This window comes from Amphibalanus amphitrite, unplaced genomic scaffold, assembly GCF_019059575.1.
Source record: "Amphibalanus amphitrite isolate SeventyFive unplaced genomic scaffold, NRLGWU_Aamphi_draft 000187F_arrow, whole genome shotgun sequence".
Classification (NCBI taxonomy): domain Eukaryota; kingdom Metazoa; phylum Arthropoda; class Thecostraca; order Balanomorpha; family Balanidae; genus Amphibalanus; species Amphibalanus amphitrite.
In genome coordinates this window covers 323,171-341,249 of record NW_024881682.1, presented here as the reverse complement: position 1 = coordinate 341,249, position 18,079 = coordinate 323,171, and the positions used below count along the sequence as shown (strand labels likewise).

Below are 18,079 nucleotides of genomic sequence, written 5' to 3'. Positions count from 1 at the left end.
AATCTTTTATTTTAATGGGAGATAGATAAGATGAAAATGCTTTGCCTCGAACGTTTAAATCGTATAAAAGAACTAATATTTTTATTTGACGTCATTTTCTCCTAAAGCCCGCCTTCAAACATCATAATGAATTTACTTACAAAGCATGAAGATTTTGAAGGGATGGTAAGATAGGGAAAGCGAAAGAAAGCAAATTATTTCATGCTCTTTGGTATTTGACGATTGGGAGCAAATCGAGAGTATCCAAGGAAAGAACCCTTCATTTTAATTGCATCTAAATGAAAAAAAACACATTTGAGAGAAGGGCAAAGTATGCAAAGTTGACTCTTTTTTAGCTGCGGTTAGATAAATATACTGTGAAATTAATGAGTTGCTCAATGGTTTTATCTGATTAGTGATTGCCTAAAAGATTCCGACTGATATTTTCCTTCAACGTGGTTGAATTTGTCGCAGCCACGCCGCAAAGACGACAAACATTGCGCTTGTCCATTATTATCCCGAGGTCTTTTGACATATGCGGAAATGATGATTTGTCGGTCATAAAAAGGATAATTTTTAGTTCCAAAATAGCGTCAGCAGACGGTAAATAACAAAAGAAAAAGTTTCAATCAGCTCTGCAGCTCGATTTCAGCTGTTCTTTTCCAAAGATAGAGATTGACGAGACATCCATCTCCGTACCGTTTACCAATCGTCCAATACACCTATTTATCAAGTATCAACCGGGAGAACGATATCAGGATTTCAGGTGAGTTAAGCTGATTTTTCTTGCTTGCAGCTATAATGCTATGTGTGAGCCTTGTGCGTAAGCCTAGTGGATTATTGGTGAAATTTGTATCTTTGAGCCTCGTAAAATGATGTAAAAGTTAATTTATTGTATCAACTATAACACCATTTTGTTGCATCTACAACTACTTTGCATTTTGATAATTCATAAGATGTATTTAATCGCACAAGTAAACGAATTGCATGTTATGAAACGACCTGCCACTTTGACTCAAATGTGCTTGTCAGTCAGCTGATGTCTGTCAGCCCCAGCTTTAGGTGATGTAGAAATGGTGGATCCTGTCTCCTGTGCGTAAAATTAAGTGCCCTCTCCCTGGATGATTCATGCAGGAGTAATCACAAAGGGTCTGCTCCAGTCGCACTTCCTAACGCCTCTAAACTCCTCCAAGAGCAAGATAGAGGAGGTTAGAACAGGGCCCTCCTTGGCTTTATAGGGGCTAGAGCTGCCACTGGAACAGGGAAGCAATCTTGAAGGAGTTTAGAGGTGTTAGGAAGTGTGACTGGAACAGACCCAAAGACAACATCCTCAAAAACAGGGCATGTATCCCTTTTCCTGTCATCTAAATTCAGTAGGTAAACATTGACACTCATGTCTCTGAATTAGGTTTTCTTTGCTAGTAATGGTAATGACAAATGCATTTTCCCTAGGGTGCAATCATCATCTCAGCCAGTCAGGAGGAGCACACTGGAGACACATCAAGTGGCACATTAACTATGCCCTGTTAATGCTCCTGTCAGTGGTACCTAAGCTCAGTGGTGCCCAAGCTCCCAAGTGGTGTCAGCTTGGGCAGCTTTCTTAGCTGCCCAAGCAGTTTCCCTGTTGAGCATAACAATTGATATAGGTACCAGGCAATTGTGTGCTAACAGTATCACACTTGCCATAAAGACCAGGCTCCAAGACCAGGGTCTAGTGGGTACCAGCCACCACTTGTCTGCCTTGTGTTCCCAGCAAGACATCTATTGGAGAAGCTGACAGTTAAATAGTTTTTTGTCATCATTTTTATGACCTTCTTGACCCTGCTTGATGTTTTTATTCTATGCTCACAGAATGCAGGGTAGGTATCTATGAGCATGAAAATGCCTTCCAATGACTGCTTACCTTGTGGGCCACAATGTAGGTGTGGGTGTGGTCCCTGTCCACATTTAACTTTTTTGACCCACCATGTGATGGGGATTCAGTTGTCACACTGTTGGAGAGCAACTCGGTCTTGAGAGTTTGTCGACCCGTTCGTGACTTCACGAGAGTTCATCGAAAATTTCCTTTTCCCGTTCCCAACATTCCCGATCCTGACATTGCGTACGAAGTGATGGCATAACTCGTGAGCTAATTGATCTTTAACGTCGGCGGAACATGTCAAACCGCCGAAACATCGCAAAATTATGTGAAAGCTTTCATCTGATTCGTTTTCCAGGGTAACGTCGGAATTGACATCATCTCAACGGTTGGAACTATTGAGGGCCCAAACCGTGATAATGCTCGTTTTTTTCTGAATCCGGTTCTTCTGCACAAACTTGTAGGACAATCGAGCATGTCATCGATTTTACGCCAGCTGTCTTTCTAATCGAGAGACGTCGTGTGATGATTTTGTCGTCAACTAGCCAGCATGAAAATTGTACTGCAGGTCAATGTTACTGTCAGCTCTGGATGTTTGATTACCTTAGAGGTATATGGATTCAGGGTTCTTGCATGCACACACACAAAATACTAGGCATTTTGCCTGGCAAGGAGGCTTTGAATCCAAGTTTTCAAGTGCTTTTGAGCTAAATGATGGGCTAAAAAGCAGCATTCAGCATGGTGATAAAAAAGCAGTGGTATTCAGTACTTTGGCTCCTTTTTAACCAGGGCTGCGGAGTCGATTGATTTTCGGCGACTCCGACTCCGACTCCCACTCCGGCTTTCAAAAACCAGCTCCGACTCCGACTCCGACTCCGGGCAGAATTGTCGACTCCGACCGACTCCAACTCCCGACTCCGACTCCGCAGACCTAGCAGGGCTGCGGAGTCGACAGATTTTCGGTGACTCCGACTCCGACTCCGGCTCGGGTTTCTAAAATCGACTCCGACTCCGACTCCGACTCCGGTCACAACTGTCGACTCCGACCGACTCCGACTCCGACTCCGACTCCGACTCCGCAGCCCTGTTTTTAACCCACGCCGGAGGGTGTTCGGACACCCCCTGCGGTTTTTCAGATATCTCAAAACTGTGCCGCTGTTTTTGACACACCTGTTTATGCATCTTTTCCGCACATGTTTGGAAAATTTCGGACCCAGGTCGCTTAAGGTCAGGTCACCAGGTCACGTCAAGTGACCTCACCTAAAAATAAAAATGCTCGTCCTAGCTAGTTACACCGATTGAATGATTGCCTTGAAACTTTCAGCGAAAGAGTGCCTACTTATAAAATGTATATCTCTGAATTTTGATATCGGTGACTTTCAGATCAATTTCGCGCCCTCTCCATTATAAGTCAATGAGAGAAAATTGAAAGGCGCCTCTTTTTGACGAACGTCATTCAAAACACTCAGACATCGGGACATCGGCAAACTTGACACACTGAATCGGAAAATTGCACCCGTGAGTCGTGACCCCTCCCCGCGATACGGTCGGCTGATAAGTCGGCGGCGGTCGGACGTCGGATAAGACGGGTCGGCGGTCGGGTGCAGCATAACCTTTTCCGGTCAGGTCATGACCTTGACCTGGGGTCAAATTTTCCAAATGACCTTTCAAGGTCAAATTATAGTTCATTTGATGCGTCCCGACGAGAGAAACACGCTGGCAAAATAAATGCCGTGACTTTCTTGAGTCAAAAGTTATAATCGAAAAACACTACTTAAAAACGGTTATATTTAACTTTTTTTCCCTCTGGAGACTGAATCGTTGATCTTAGGTCAAATCCGAGTTCCGAGGACATGTTAGCAAAAAAGCTTAAAAGAGCTATCGAATGCGTTTTTCTGCAACTCCGTAGCTCTATTGGTTCCCGAGTTGTGCGCCGGTATGTCAAGAATCTTGAAATTTTACCAAAATTCTACCTTGGATGACCTCTAGTGACTTGACCTTTGACCTGGCCGAAAAAAATGACTGAAGTATTTTCATCATGATTTTTTACGCTCTTTCGAATGCCGCTTACCGGCTGTCGCTACGCGACCTAGCCTAGGAGCCAAGTGAAGTGAAGGAGCCGAGAGTGGGGGTGTTCAACCCCCCCCCCCGGCCCGGCATGGGTTAAAGTTTTTCCAACATGTAAAGGGATACAGGAAACAGTATTGTCGACATATTTGAATATTAGGAGTTTTGTATGTTCAAAATATGAACCACAGAGCATCTCAAACATGAAGTAGTAGTTCCTTTCTAAAAATCAAAACACTCCTCGTCGCTGACTTTAGACTCACCGACCCTGCCCGGCCTGGCGGCTGACCTGCGCCTGTGGCGGCTGTTGCAGCGGACCGAGGCGATGTGGCAGCTGGGTTAGCTCGCCGGCCGAGACGATGATGAACGGCAAGCCTCTGGTCGAGTACTCGGACGTGTCGTCGGAGGCGCTGAGCGGACCCGAGGCTGGCGAGATCCAGAGTGACGACAGCACCTCGGCGCGGCGCCGCAACCTCAGCGACGGAGAACTCTCGCCGGAGGCCCCGCGCCGTCCGCGCCGCCGGCGCCGCCGCCGCGCTCCTCCTCCGCCGCCGCCGCCGCTACCTGTGATAATCCCCCCGCCGCTGTCACCGCCGCCGCTGCTACCCTCACCCTCGCCGCCGCCTCCCCCGCAACCGGTAGATCTGTTTGACCACGGCCACGCGATGCCGGACTCACCAGAAGCGAACGATCGGTACCGAGCCAGGGATAAGAAGAAGAAAAAGAAGCGTGAGAAAGACAAGGACCGGGGCGGCGGTGGTGGCGGCCGGAAGAAACGGAAGCGCCATCGGTACGCAGAGGCCGATGAGCGGCTACCCAGTGCCAGTCCGCTCTCCTCGCCCGAGGAGGCGGCCACCAGTGCCCCAGTGTACCGCGGCAAAGAGCCCAAGGCGTCGCGGCGCCGGGCCATGCTGCAGCCGCCCAGTCCGGACACCCCTCTCTCAGACGGTTTGGCCGGCTCGCCGAACGGCGACCGGGCGCACCTAAGGCGCCGTGACGGCCGGGACTCGCGGGATATGCGCGACTCTCCGCTGGTGCGCGGTCTGCGCGACCACCGCGAGCTGCGCAACCATCGCGAACTGCGCGACCTGAGGGACCTGCGCGAGTCTCCCCCTCCACCGCCGCCGCCGCGGGGAGCTCGCACCCCACCGTCACCGGACAGTGGCCGGTGGTCGGGCCGTGGGCGGCCCCACACACCGCCGCCGCCGCCGCCGCAGCCCTCAGAGAAGCGGCGCAAGTCTCGGTCGCGGAGTCGCGAGCGGGAGCGGCGGAGACGGCACAGCCGCAGTCGCAGCCACAGCAGGTCTCCACCGCCCAGGTGAGTCCGCGATCGGCATGCTGCAGACGGCATGGGGGAGAGACGATGGTGCTGGGACTGAGACTAAGGCTTGTGGCGGTGCTGGTTAAATACAGATTTTCAGAATGTTTGGTGATGTTTATTTATTGCATTGGCATGTGCATGATATGTGTGTGGGCTGGCGAATGGTTGAATACTTGTGGTGTTTTGCTTCTTTTCATATCCTGACTATGCTAGACTTCTGTTCGGTTTTCCGTAGTGTCGTCATTTTATGGGTCCTAATGAAGATCATGACCATCAGCAATGCGTCATCACCATCCCCTATCTCACTTCTTCCTTCCGTCGTCCCCTTGCCCTCTCCAGTCCACCAGTGGCGGCGAACGGCCATCTTCCAGAGCCGACATCCGTATCCAGCCAGCCTCAGGCCGACACACCGGTCGGACCTGCCACACGTCCATCCAACCCGCCGTCTGCCGCTGCAGCGACGCCCGATACCCAGACGGAGCAGCCGACAACGTCACAGACAGCAGCGGCCGCGGCGAAACTCGCACGGGCCCGCTCGAAGCTGGCGGCGGTAGCGGCGGCGGACGATCCGCGTCTGGTCAGCTACAGCGACAGTGAGGGCTCGCCGCCAGCGCCGGCGAAGTCTAAGGTGGATGCGCTGGGCCAGCTGATCACGATGGTGCGTCGGCAGATACCCTACCTGCCGCCGCAGCAGCAGAGACCAAGGCAGGCTGAGTCGCAGAGGCCGCCCCGACCGCAGATATCTCCGCAGCTGCAGCCGCAGAGACCACCCCAGCAGCCACATCCGTCACAGCAGCCGCAGAGACCACCCCAGCAGCCACACCCGTCACAGCAGCTGGAGCGGCCACCCCAGCCGTGGCCGGGCGGCTGTCCGGCGGGCGGCGCCGCTGCCGTGCCGCCTCGCTGGGTTCGGTGGCAGTCGGCTCCTGTGCCGTCCGCGATGTCGGCGCCTCCGTGGCCGGGTGGGTGCCGTCCTCCGTCCGTGCCGGGCGACTGGCGGCCGCCGCCTTGGCCGCGGACGGGACTGCCGCCGCCGTGGGCGGCCGGTCCGGGACCGACGCAGCACGCGGCGCCCTTCCATCACCCGAGGATGCCCCACGGCCCGGGTGGTCACTCGTACCACCCGCAGCAGGCGGTGGTCCTGGCGGCCGCGGCGGCGGCGGCTGCCTCGGCCGCAGGTCACCAGCGGCACCTACACGGCCCCTCCGGTGAGCCGCCCTGGCCCGAGCAGCGCCAGCAGTCGTCGCGGCAGTGCCTCCGACAGCTGAACCAAACTGTGTCCCAGTCTCCCTCCTCGAGGAAGAAGAGAAAACATCGGCACAAGTCCTCATCCAGCCGTTCCAAATCTCGTAAAAGGTATCCTCCTTCCTTTGACATAAGTTCCGATGGACAGCGGTGTCGTAAGAGATTGCCTCTGATAAAAGCATGCTTTTCAGTGACTCTTAGAACTGGAATGTAGATTTGTTGCATGATTTTTTTTTTTAGATAAATGCATGGTGTGGTATCGACATATATGAAATATAATCTAATTGTTGTTGGGCTCATTTCAATCACAGCATGAATTACTGGCAGTGCTGACGAGTAACAGCATTTTCTGTTTAAAACTTTTTTACTCAGTAGAGGCCTAGAAATGTGTGATTGTGTTTGGGTTCAGTGCCCTTTTCTGTGTGATTGTGGACGGTATGCTATGCATTTCACGGCACTAGCCTTATCAACTTTGCCTGGTTTAAGATAAACACAATCGTTTAGTAAACGTAACATTCCTATCGTAACCAGGAATGTGGCAGACAGTTCTCCCGAATCCACTATCGACCGATGTGTTAAGAGATTCTTGCACGTGTTTAATAGCTTTCCCACCACTCAAGTTACGTATGCATTCATCTGGATGTTGTACAGCGTGAATCGTATTCGGTAAGTTTCCAGTCGCTTGACGTTCTGTGTGACCGTGTTTCCTGCAGGCACAAGAAGAATTACTCTCGGTCGAGGAGTAGGAGTCCGGTCCGTCCCTCCAAGAAGAGCTCGCGCAGTTCCCCGTACAGCAGAAAACGTTCCAGGTCGGTCCGAATTGCTCACTGTAAAGTAGTGACACGAAACTGCATGAGCTGTCGTTTCTCCTCCCCAGTCAGTGCCATTTTCTGTCGCTTGACTGAGCTGTGACCTCTGACCTCTGACATCTGACCTCTGACCACTGACCTCTGGCCTCTGGCCTCTGACCTCTGACCTCTGCCCTGTGTGTCGCCAGGCGGCGGTCACGGTCACGCTCGCCCCGCTCGCCCCGCTCCCGGTCGCCGTCTCACTCGGGCCGGTCGTCGCGCGGTCGGCATGGCTCACCCCCGCCGCCGCCACCCCGGCGAAGCACGCCATCCGCCCGCGAGCTGACGGCAGAGGCCAAAATGTCCCAGACCTCACTGTTCGCCGAGCTGGTCAAACAGAAGAAGATCAGGGAGAAGGCCCTGCAGATGCCCTTCTTCCAGAAGGAGAAGGTATGAGCTGCGATGGCAAAATGGCGTTGATTCAGCGGGATGTTAGGAATGACGTTGAACTGAATGCCTTTGAGACATGTGAGAAATGATATAGCGGCAGTGCTTTTTGGGGTTTCTGCCTGCTAGTCCACTAGTGTCACCATTTTGTATAAAACCACGTAGTATGAGTTTTTAACTCCTTTGCTTCTTTCTCTACATTTAATTTGTGATTACTTATTCTGTTAGATGGTGGATATAGCTAAATGCTAGGCTGTGCACAGCTGTTGGGTTTGCCAAGGGGAATGTTTAGCTCCAGTTTCATTATTAAATTGCATCCCTGTCAGCTGTCCACGCTGTGCACGTGCACTGATTAACCTCTAACCTGTCGCTCGTACAGGACAAGGCCGGCCGCGCTCAGGACGATCAGGACGAGGATGTGATCGAGGTCAGTCCGCCTCCGCCGCCCCCGCCGCCGCCCCCGCGCATCGTCAGTCAGGACCGGCCGGACGGGAAGGCGCCGGCGGCGGCGGCGGCCTCCACCTCCGCCGCCACCGCCACCGTGTCTTCGTCCACCGCGTCGGCGCCGACGGTAACGACGGCAGCAGCCGAAGCCAAGCCCGCTCCGGCGGCGGCGGCGGCGGCGGCGCCCTCCAAACCGGCCACCCCGGCGCCGGCGACGGTCGGCGGCCGGCCCAGCCTGACCAAGCTGCCCATGCCGCCGGGCATGACGGGGGACGAGCTGGAGGGTGCTGACTCGTCGCCCGACAACTTCTCGCCCGAGCAGAAGCCGGTGCCTCGGCGCGCCGTCGACCGGCTCATCAGGGACCTGCCCATGCCGCCAGGTCGGTTTAAGGCGTTTGTTTTAGGCGCAGGGGTATACTCTATACAAACACATTATACAAGCACCATCCCAAAGTGCAGCTATGCTTTCAATGGCATTTGAAATTTCATATCGTCTGTTTTTAATTACAAAAACTTTCGGCTCTCCTTCCTTTGAAAGGAACGCTAATATCGCTCATGATAAGCCAGTGCCAGGCGTGTCTGACCTCCCCTCTGTGTCTGTCCAACAGTGGTCGCCGGGTCAGATGACGCCTCAGGCGACGAGGACAGTAACATGTCGGGCAGTATGTCGCTAATGGGCGCCCGACGGCGCGTGGTGCGCAACCTCAAACGGCCACGCATCATCCACAAATGCCGTGAGGTCAGTCTGTGCGCCGAGAGTGTCGCAATCGGACTGGGGAAGGTCGCAACTCGTCCCGGTGTCTGTTTACTTGCTGGCGTGATGTGGAGAAGTGTTTGATAAGGATGATAAATCAAGGTCACACTTTTTTTTTCTTTTTCTACACCGCCACCCATGAACAGGTGACCAGGAGTGCCCCCTCCCTCTATCCCAGCGACACACAGAACCTTACGTTAACACCAGAAAACTTAATATGACAAGTCGCGGCACTCCCTGCTAAGAGTAAGGAAAAAAACAAAAGAAGGCGAATATCAGAGGAGTAAGCATGCTGTTAATAGATGGTATAAAAGAAGCAAAGTAGTCACAACTGCAAACAGTTAGTGACTGCCCTCCTACATCCCTGAAACGCCCACTGATGCTCACTCACACAGGGGAATGTTAGTGGGAGGAAGACAACTGAGGGGGATACAGTCATACATACATAGTGGATAGTTGTAGGTAACATCTCTGGTCAAATTCAGGCAGGGTCATTTACTGAGCCTCTGTAGGGCCGTCCAACTAAGCAAGGCTTGTTGTCAGACGGCCCACAGAGGCCAGTTCCGAAGTGGCTGGTGTAGAAATTAGGACAGGTAAGGCAATAAATCAATAAAGGCAACATAACGAGACTGGCAGGCGATATCAAAAGACGCAAAAAAAAAAAAACAAGCAAAAAAACAAAAACAAAAACAAAGAACACAAAAAATCACATACACACAATGGGAAAGGGGTAACCGAAAAGGAAGGACGGGTAACAGAACTAGCTACTCGATAATAAAGATGTTTTTTATGTGTATAAAACGTACATACTAATATACATGGAACATATATTGATGAGAAACACTGTATTCAATGAATCAACCATACTGGCTTAGGAAGAAACTTTTGGAGATGTTTTTGATAACGGATTTCGAAGTTGGCACCGTAGAAAGTCTAGGAAATAAAGGTACCATAATTCTGTTCCAAATTCTAGGCCCAGCCCATGATAAAGTATGAGTTTTGTAAACTCTATATGCAAATGACTCATAGAAATGTTTAACGGAACGATTAATTCTAGTAGGTTCGGAGGTTACAAAAAGCTCAGCAATAGCAGATGGCAGGTTCCCATTAAGTTTTCTGTGTAATAGTAATAACATTTGTTGATGCCCAAGATCCCTAAGTTTAAGAAGTTTAAATTTCCTGAATATTGGCGCAGTATGAGCCAGTCTTGGCTGTCCATCGATTATTCTAACAGCTCGTTTCTGAAGTTTTTCTAATTCACTTAAGCTATTTGGATAAGTGTTAGTGTAAATAAAGCAGCAGTAGTTGACATGACTCTGGAAAAGAGAATGATACAATAACAAAAGGTGTTTTGTGCCCAAGAGGTACTTTAACCTATTCATCATTCCAATGTTTCTCGACAATGTTGTTTGCAGTTTGGCTATGTGTGTTTTCCATTTAAGGTCTTCATCAATAAATACACCAAGGTATTTAACAGTGTTTGCACGGACAATTTCAGCACCATCAATTTGAATTGCTAGTTCAAAATCTGTCCGTTTATTGGTATATATCTGATAGTACGTTTTATCAGAGTTTAAAGACAACTGGTTGGAAGCAAACCATTCAGCAACTTTAGGCATTAATGTATTTACTCTAGCTTGAAGTACATTTTCGTTTTCTCCTTCTATGAAAATGGCAGTATCATCAGCATATAAAAGTACAGATATGTGTTCATCACATACGGAGATAAAATCATTTATGTACAATATAAAAAGAAGTGGACCTAAAATAGATCCCTGAGGTACTCCGATGTTTATCGGAAGAATAGATGATTCAATGTCATCAATTTGTACACATTGAGTGCGTTCGTTCAAGTATGATCTTAGCATCATATGTGCTTCATCACATATGCCATATTTATGTAGCTTACAAAGTAATATTTCGATATCAACTGTATCGAAAGCCTTGCGGAGGTCGAGGTAAATTCCGCAAGTGTTCAAGTTACTTTCAAAAGCACTTACAATTTTTTCTTGAAGAATTACGATAGGCATGTACGTCATCATCATCATCATCATGTATTCTTATGTTCGTCCACATTCGATGGCTTTTCGGAACAAGTGTCAGGTTTACATAAAATCAGGTACCTATTAAAAGTAAAACATGCAGCATAAAAGTAAGATTGCACCCTACACTAAAAATATTAAAATACACATGAAACACGCCTAAAAGTTATCAACACCATTTAAAAAAAAGTATCAGTGTCCTATTTAGGTGGAGGTCGTCAGCCACTTTCTCGCCCTTCTCCGACAGACTCTGGCAGAGCGGGACTCTCTCACTTCCGCAGGAGCGCGGTTCCAGAGTGAGACAGCACGACAAAAGAACGACTTCCGTGCGTGTTCACTGCGCACTCGAGGGATCTGCAGCGAGCCGGCTAGAGAGCCCCTCGTGTCCCTGGTGGAGACGTCACTGCGGTGTGCGATTTGGGCCGTGAGGCCGGTTGGCGCTTGGTCGTTATTGAGCAAGTAGTGCATTTGCGATGCGTCGCGCTCGGCCACAAGGTTGTCGAGTGACGGCCACTCCAGTTTCGCTAACAACGGCGTGACATGGTCGCGTCTCCTCGCCCCCTTCACCACCTGCGCACAGTGGTTTACCACTTTCTGTAGCCGATGGCGCTGGGTGGCGTTGCAACCAGCCCATACAGTAGAGCAGTAGACGAGATGTGGAAAGATGAGCATTTCTACAATCATTTTCTTTACAGACTCCGGCAATTTGCCAGCCATTTTTGATAGGCCTCCGAGTGTGGCATAGCAGCGTCTGACTGTGCCAGACACATGCTTCTCAAAAGTCAGCCCTGCGTCTACATCCATCCCCAGCACTTTCACCGTTGAAGACGGTCTGATTGAAGCATCTCCAAATTGAACAGAAAATTCAGAGGTTAACAACCTCCTGTTTGACTTGATAAGAATAAGATCCGTTTTAGTGGGGTTAATTTTTAGACTGTTTTCGTTAAACCAACTGTGCGCGGTGGCTACGGTGCGCTCAACACTCGCTTTCAGTTGAGACAGATCGTCGGGTCTACTCCGGTGCAAAAACTGGACATCATCGGCGTACATGACTATTTTGGACTCCTCTGTGTCTATGTAGGACACTAAATCGTTTGTAAAAATTAAAAATAACACTGGGCCGATCAGGGACCCCTGCACCACGCCATGCGTAATGGGCAGCGTGTCACCTGCACCACCTCTCACAGCCTGTCTGCGCCCGCCGAGCCAGTTCACAAACCAGTGGGTATCAATCCCGTACCAGCCGAGCTTCTCCAGGAGCCGGGGATGCCGAACGCTGTCGAACGCCTTGGACGTATCGGCCGTGGTAAGGCAGCCAATGAACCCACGGTCCATGCCGTCCATTAAATACCCAACAGCGTCCAGCATCGCCGACTCCGTGGATCGGCCCGGCCGGAACCCATGCTGTTCATCGCAGAGTATGTTGTGTGACAGTAGATACGACATCAGTTGGAGACAGACAACACTCTCTACCAGCTTCGCGACGGTTGGCAAAATTGATACGGGCCGGTAATTACTGGGGTCTGCTGTACTCCCTGCTTTATGGATGGGAGAAACTGTTGCGATTTTCCACGACACTGGCAGCTCTCCCGACACAATGGAAGAGTTCACGACATTAAGTAAATGCGGCCCAGTCACTTCAAATGTCATGCGCAGTACTCATACCTTGCCTAAAGCCAAATTGATTATCACAGATGATGTTATTTTGAGTCAAGTGTTCACTTAAACGAGCATAAATGAGTTTTTCTAGTAATTTCGAGATGACCGGCAGTAAAGAAATTGGTCGGTAGTTATTGAATAACTGTTTGTCCCCAGACTTATAAATGGGCTTAATAACAGCTCTTTTTAATAAGGTGGGAAACACACCTTGGTGAAGGCAGAGATTCATTAAGTGAACAATTTCAGCTATTATTGATGTATATGTTGATTTAAATATCTTTGTATTTATTTTGTCATGACCACTTCCCACATTGCGCATATTGTTCACAATATTTTTTACTTCATTTTCATCTGTCGCAGAGAATCGATGAAGTGGTATTCCTACGTAGTTAGGAAGATAATCCAATGGATTGCATTCAGTTTCTCTTATCTTGCTTTTCAGCTCCTTTCCGATGTTCGTGAAAAATTTGTTAAACATAGTAACTATTTCTTTGGTGTCTTGGACTAGGCCTCTGTTTGTTTTGAATGCCTCAGGTAATTTGATGTTTTCGGAGGAGCCTGTGGACAATTCCTTGATGATATTCCACGTTTCCTTAGAGTCTGATGTTTTAAGTTTAGCTTGGATATATGCTTTCTTTGCTTCTCTTATTATTTTCACAAGTAAATTACGATATTTGCGATACTTATTTGTATTTTCAAGCACCGGCTCTTTATTTTTTAACAGAAATAGTTCATTTTTTCTGGATATCGAGGCCAAGATGCCAGGCGTGATCCAGGGTTTAATTGGTGTGTTTTTTCGCGATGGTACAAAAGTTTTGCTAAACTTTTGTATTCCAACAGAATAAGATCGAATTATTTTTTCATAAGCTAAGTTAGGATCAGTTACACACTTGTGATTAAATTTAATGTTTAGTGATACATATGCTCACTACCATGATACTATCAAGAATCGCATGCAAAATGATGTGTACCTACATGATGGTAACCGATGCCGGCTCTGTATCGCTTTGGTAAAGCTTTCCAGTGTCCCTGTATTATGACCACCGGCGTCTGACCGCCTGCCCTCCCCATCCTCAGGCGGAGAGCAAGACGTGGGGCGACCGGTGTGTGGACGCCTTCGAGCTGGTGGCGCAGGTCGGCCAGGGCACCTACGGACAAGTGTACAAGGCGAAAAATCTCGATACCGGTCAGTGGGAGGCAGATTAAAATGAAATTTGCTGGAAATGAGTACTGTGATTAATCCTTGGGCCTTAGAATATGCTGCCGATGTGTTGTTGGTGTTTTTCCGGTACAGTAATCGGAGCGTGATTTAGTCTCGTCCTGTTAGATACGTTGTCAAGTGTCATTACATCTGTTATTTCCGAACTAGAGGCAGTTACTTGTTCTGATTACTTCTGAACCAAGCTTGAAGTGGATGTTTCCGCCTGGCTAGATTGGAAACAGTCACTGAGCTGTCGCGACGTCTCTTTAGTGGCGCTCAGGGCACTGCGCTGTATGGCCAACTGCCACTGCCGGCCTGTTCCACCTATCTAACACGGTCATACACCCCACCCGCAGGCGAGGTGGTGGCCCTGAAGAAGGTCCGTCTCGAGAATGAGAAGGAGGGCTTCCCGATCACGGCCGTCCGAGAGATCAAGATCCTGCGTCAGCTCAACCACAGGAACATAGTCAATATTAAGGAGATAGTCACCGACAAACAGACGGCTGTGGACTTCCGGAAGGTGCGTGTTTGACAGCTGCTAGACGGTCCCTCGCGGTTATTCTTATTGATGGTTGATGTAATTATTGACTTACTATAACTGCAAACTCTTAAAGGAGTTAAACTTAGTAGGGCTCTCATTTTATTACCCGGAGATTGGCATCTTGTTTTCCATCATCGTGGCGGTTATTATTTCTCGCTCGCTACACCACTGAGCCTGGCGGTGCAGCTGCTGTATTTCTGACCCTTGTTTCCCGCCGAACAGGATAAGGGTTCGTTCTACCTGGTGTTTGAGTACATGGACCATGATCTGATGGGCCTTCTGGAGTCGGGAATGGTGGACTTCAACGAACCCTGCAACGCCAGCATCATGCGCCAGCTGTTAGACGGCCTCAGCTACTGCCACCGGAAAAACTTCCTTCACAGGGACATCAAGTGCAGCAACATTCTGCTCAACAACCAGTGAGATACTGCTCGGCTGAACATGGGCTTGGAAAGTCGTCTGTGAGGGGTTGCTGAGCTTTGGTCTTGCCCTCCCGTTCGTCGGGCCTGTTGATAAGTTACCTGGCTGTCGCTCAACGTTGTTTGTCAGCCGTCTGTCGTTGCCTTGTCAGTCAGCTGTTCGTTATTTGTCATTCATTCTACCTCCGTGCCATTGCTGAATTTCTACACAGTCCTACACTCCCTCAATTCTCACCAGTGTGTATCTCGTCTCACAAACCTTATCACTTCCACAGGGGACAGGTGAAGCTGGGCGACTTCGGTCTGGCTCGGCTGTACAACGCCGAGGAGTCTCGTCCGTACACCAACAAGGTGATCACGCTGTGGTACCGGCCGCCGGAGCTGCTGCTCGGAGAGGAGCGCTACGGGCCGGCAGTGGATGTCTGGAGTTGCGGCTGCATCCTCGGCGAACTCTTCCAGAAGAAGCCGCTCTTCCAGGTGGGTGGACGGTGCTGGGACGGGGAGGGTGCATGTAGGACGAAGCTGCTGTTTGGCGGGAAGTATGACGGCGGCCGATGTCGTATGTGTGGGGTCTGTTTCATGCTAACCGACTTAAGACCCGAAACGGATTATACATAGTGCACCGTGGCATGCGCGACTGCAGCAAGAAAAAAAAAATGCACTGACATGTATTCGACGCAGGTGTTTGAGATGTGTTCTTCGATTGTTGCGTCCTTGATCTTCGCGAAATTCTGACTAATTTGAATCACTTCTCCCCCTCACCGCCTCCCCATCCGTCTGTCGTCAGGGAGCGAACGTGGAGATGGCCCAGCTGGAGATGATCTCCCGGCTGTGCGGCTCCCCGTGTCCGTCTGTATGGCCCAAGGTCGTACAGCTGCCCCTGTGGAGCACCCTCCGACCCAAGAAGCCCTACCGGCGGCGCCTCAAGGAGGAGTTCTGGCACATGCCCTCGGCCGCGCTCAGCCTCATGGACAAGATGCTCGAGCTCGACCCAGAGAAGCGCATCTCGGCCAAAGATGCGCTCGAAAGTCCCTGGCTCAAGTCGGTCAATCCGGACAGGTAAGCGGAGGCGATGGAGAAAGGTAAAGAGAGCATAAAGCAGACGAGTTGCACATGCTGGATCATGGCTGGCATATCCACGGCTCAGATAAGCAGCAGTATCAGAGACGTGGGGGCACACTTGTTCAGTGTTTGTGACCAGATGATGATGAATATCTGACAGACGTTGGCGTAATGTGCAGTGGCAGACGTATTCATCGTTCTTTCCACTATTGTGTCTTCTTCAGCCGTGCACCGACTCCTCTTAAGCCAATTGTCTGGCATTCGATCTCCTTACACGCTCACTTTCCCCCAACCGCATCCACCTGTCCCAACGGGATCAACAGCCAACCCCTGCTGACTGCCTATATCACCCTCCGCCAGGACGCCACCCAAGTTTCCCGTGTGGCAGGACTGTCACGAGATGTGGTCCAAGAACCGGCGCCGGCAGATGCGGGAACAACAGGAGGACGTGTCCCGGCCGGGCGGCGAGCGGGAACGGGACGAGCCGAGCAGGTGAGAGAGGGAGGGAGAGAGAGACAGAGACAGAGACAGAGACAGAGAGAGAGAGAGAGAGAGAGAGAGAGAGAGAGAGAGAGAGAGAGAGAGAGGGAGAGACCATATATTTACAGAGAGATACAGATACAGAGAGACCTAACCGACAGACAGACAGAGGGGGCGGCGGCTGCGTCTGAGAGGGGCATTGAAGGTGGGGACGACCGGGAGAGAGTGGGGGAGGAAGGTGATTGGAAAGAGGCGTAGCAGTTTGGAGTGGGTTGTCTAATTTGGGGAGGGGAGGGGTGTTGGGTGAGGACTGGAGGATGAATATTATTGTCTCGTGTGATGTTGCATAGGTCGACAGGGTTTGCGGGGATCAGGCGGGACGATTAGGCTGCTGGGTGTCTGGTATTGTTCTGTGGCTGCAGCTGTGCGTGCGCTGAATTTTTTGCGTGCTTGTCAGGTGTTATCGTTGCGTCGTCAGATTGAGTAATCTTCGAAGTTTTTTATCCCGCGTTATGCATGCTTCGTGACTTTGTGTTATTGTTACGCCAGTGATGAGTCTAATGTTTCATTTCATTGCCAGCCTCCCTCTTGACCAACATTATGCCCTTCTCTGTCTACCCCCAGTCATACACTCACCCACGCATTAGACGAGTCCTCTCTTCCCGACCCCCTGACCTCACACCTCCCCCTCCCCACAGGTCACGCGGCGGCTCCAAGCCCAACTCTGCGCCCCCGTCTGAGGGCCAGGCGGCTGTATCTCCCTCGGAGAGCGGCGAGCGGCACAAACGACTGGCCATGCTGCTGGCAGAGATGCGCAGTCTGGTGCGGCAGCGGCGGCCGGTCACCTACGAGCTCCTCACCAATATTGTCAATTGTCCGGTGAGGAAAGGAGAGGGATGATGGGAGGGATGGATAGGAGTGACACAGTGGATTTAGGTGATGCTTAGTGTTTGTTGGGTACGAGGCTGATAGGTGACCAAATCATCTACCTTTCCTCTATGAATTGTGACGCCAAAGCTCTTTTCAAATTTCGTTTACTTTGTTTGTCTCAGCTTTATTCCTGCACTTTATTGTATGTATGTTCACGAGATCAGTGCAAACCAATAAACCAATATCGTGAGCGTTATAAGCAATAGCTTGCCTTCGCGTGTGTCGCCTCTGTGTCTTGCTGTTATCTGTTGACCATGTGCTCCCATTCCCCGCTCACCCCCCTCCCAGTCCCCCCCCCCCCGCCCCGCAGTCCGCTGACGCCGCCTCCCGCCACAGGTGGACCCGCCGACCCAGCGACTGGTGCAGCCGGTCAGTGCCCAGCTGACGGCGGCGTCAGCGGCGCGCCGCCAGCTCCGACCGGAGACGGTGGTGCTGGGCCGCGGCGGGTGCGCCACCCCGGCGCTCAAACAGGCGCTCTCGGCGCTGCTGCGCCATTGTCAGCTCTCGCCGCTCGGCTGAGACCGGCGGCGGGCGCGTGCATTTGTGATGGACGGCCGGGCCGCGCCGCCGGCACGGAACGGGACTGGCCGGCCGCCGGCGGGCGGGCCGGCGCCGCAGAGACACCTGGAGCGGTGTGTGCGTGTGCGCATCGCGTGTGTGTGCGTGGCGACCATTGTTATCACACAGTGCGGCGGTGACTGTGTAATGTGGTAGCGCTAGGACGGTTTATTACCCTCAATACATCTATCTGATGGTGGCTGGTGCTGTCTGGAACTCTAAAAACACTGGTGACTCGGCACGCAAGAACAGATTGCCGGTCAGGCTGGTTCCATCACTCCACT

General features: G+C 51.0%; 1 protein-coding gene across 2 annotated transcripts; it reads left to right on the top strand.

Annotated features, from left to right (window-relative positions):
• The first annotated feature begins 351 nt into the window (after window positions 1-351).
• Window positions 352-17,994, top strand: LOC122384343 (cyclin-dependent kinase 12-like). Of its 2 annotated transcripts, XM_043371668.1 has the most exons (15): window positions 352-745; window positions 4,218-5,222; window positions 5,565-6,581; window positions 7,184-7,279; window positions 7,468-7,708; window positions 8,085-8,529; window positions 8,758-8,888; window positions 13,682-13,790; window positions 14,162-14,325; window positions 14,569-14,765; window positions 15,041-15,242; window positions 15,553-15,824; window positions 16,188-16,319; window positions 17,006-17,186; window positions 17,574-17,994. In XM_043371668.1, the coding sequence occupies exons 2-15, from the start codon at window positions 4,264-4,266 to the stop codon at window positions 17,754-17,756; spliced, it is 4,329 nt and encodes a 1,442-aa protein (XP_043227603.1). In that variant the 5' UTR covers window positions 352-745; window positions 4,218-4,263; the 3' UTR covers window positions 17,757-17,994. The 2 variants fall into 2 exon arrangements, with proteins under 2 accessions (XP_043227603.1, XP_043227604.1); XM_043371669.1 differs by lacking the exon at window positions 5,565-6,581 and having other exon boundaries at window positions 363-745.
• The last annotated feature ends 85 nt before the right edge of the window (window positions 17,995-18,079 follow it).

Excerpts from the sequence above, each read along its gene's own strand:
- LOC122384343 (XM_043371668.1), top strand. The coding sequence starts at position 4,264 with ATGATGAACGGCAAGCCTCTGGTCGAGTACTCGGACGTGTCGTCGGAG. Across the intron at positions 16,320-17,005 it reads GAACGGGACGAGCCGAGCAG|GTCACGCGGCGGCTCCAAGC; the intron begins GTGAGAGAGGGA and ends CCCTCCCCACAG. Across the intron at positions 17,187-17,573 it reads CCAATATTGTCAATTGTCCG|GTGGACCCGCCGACCCAGCG; the intron begins GTGAGGAAAGGA and ends CTCCCGCCACAG.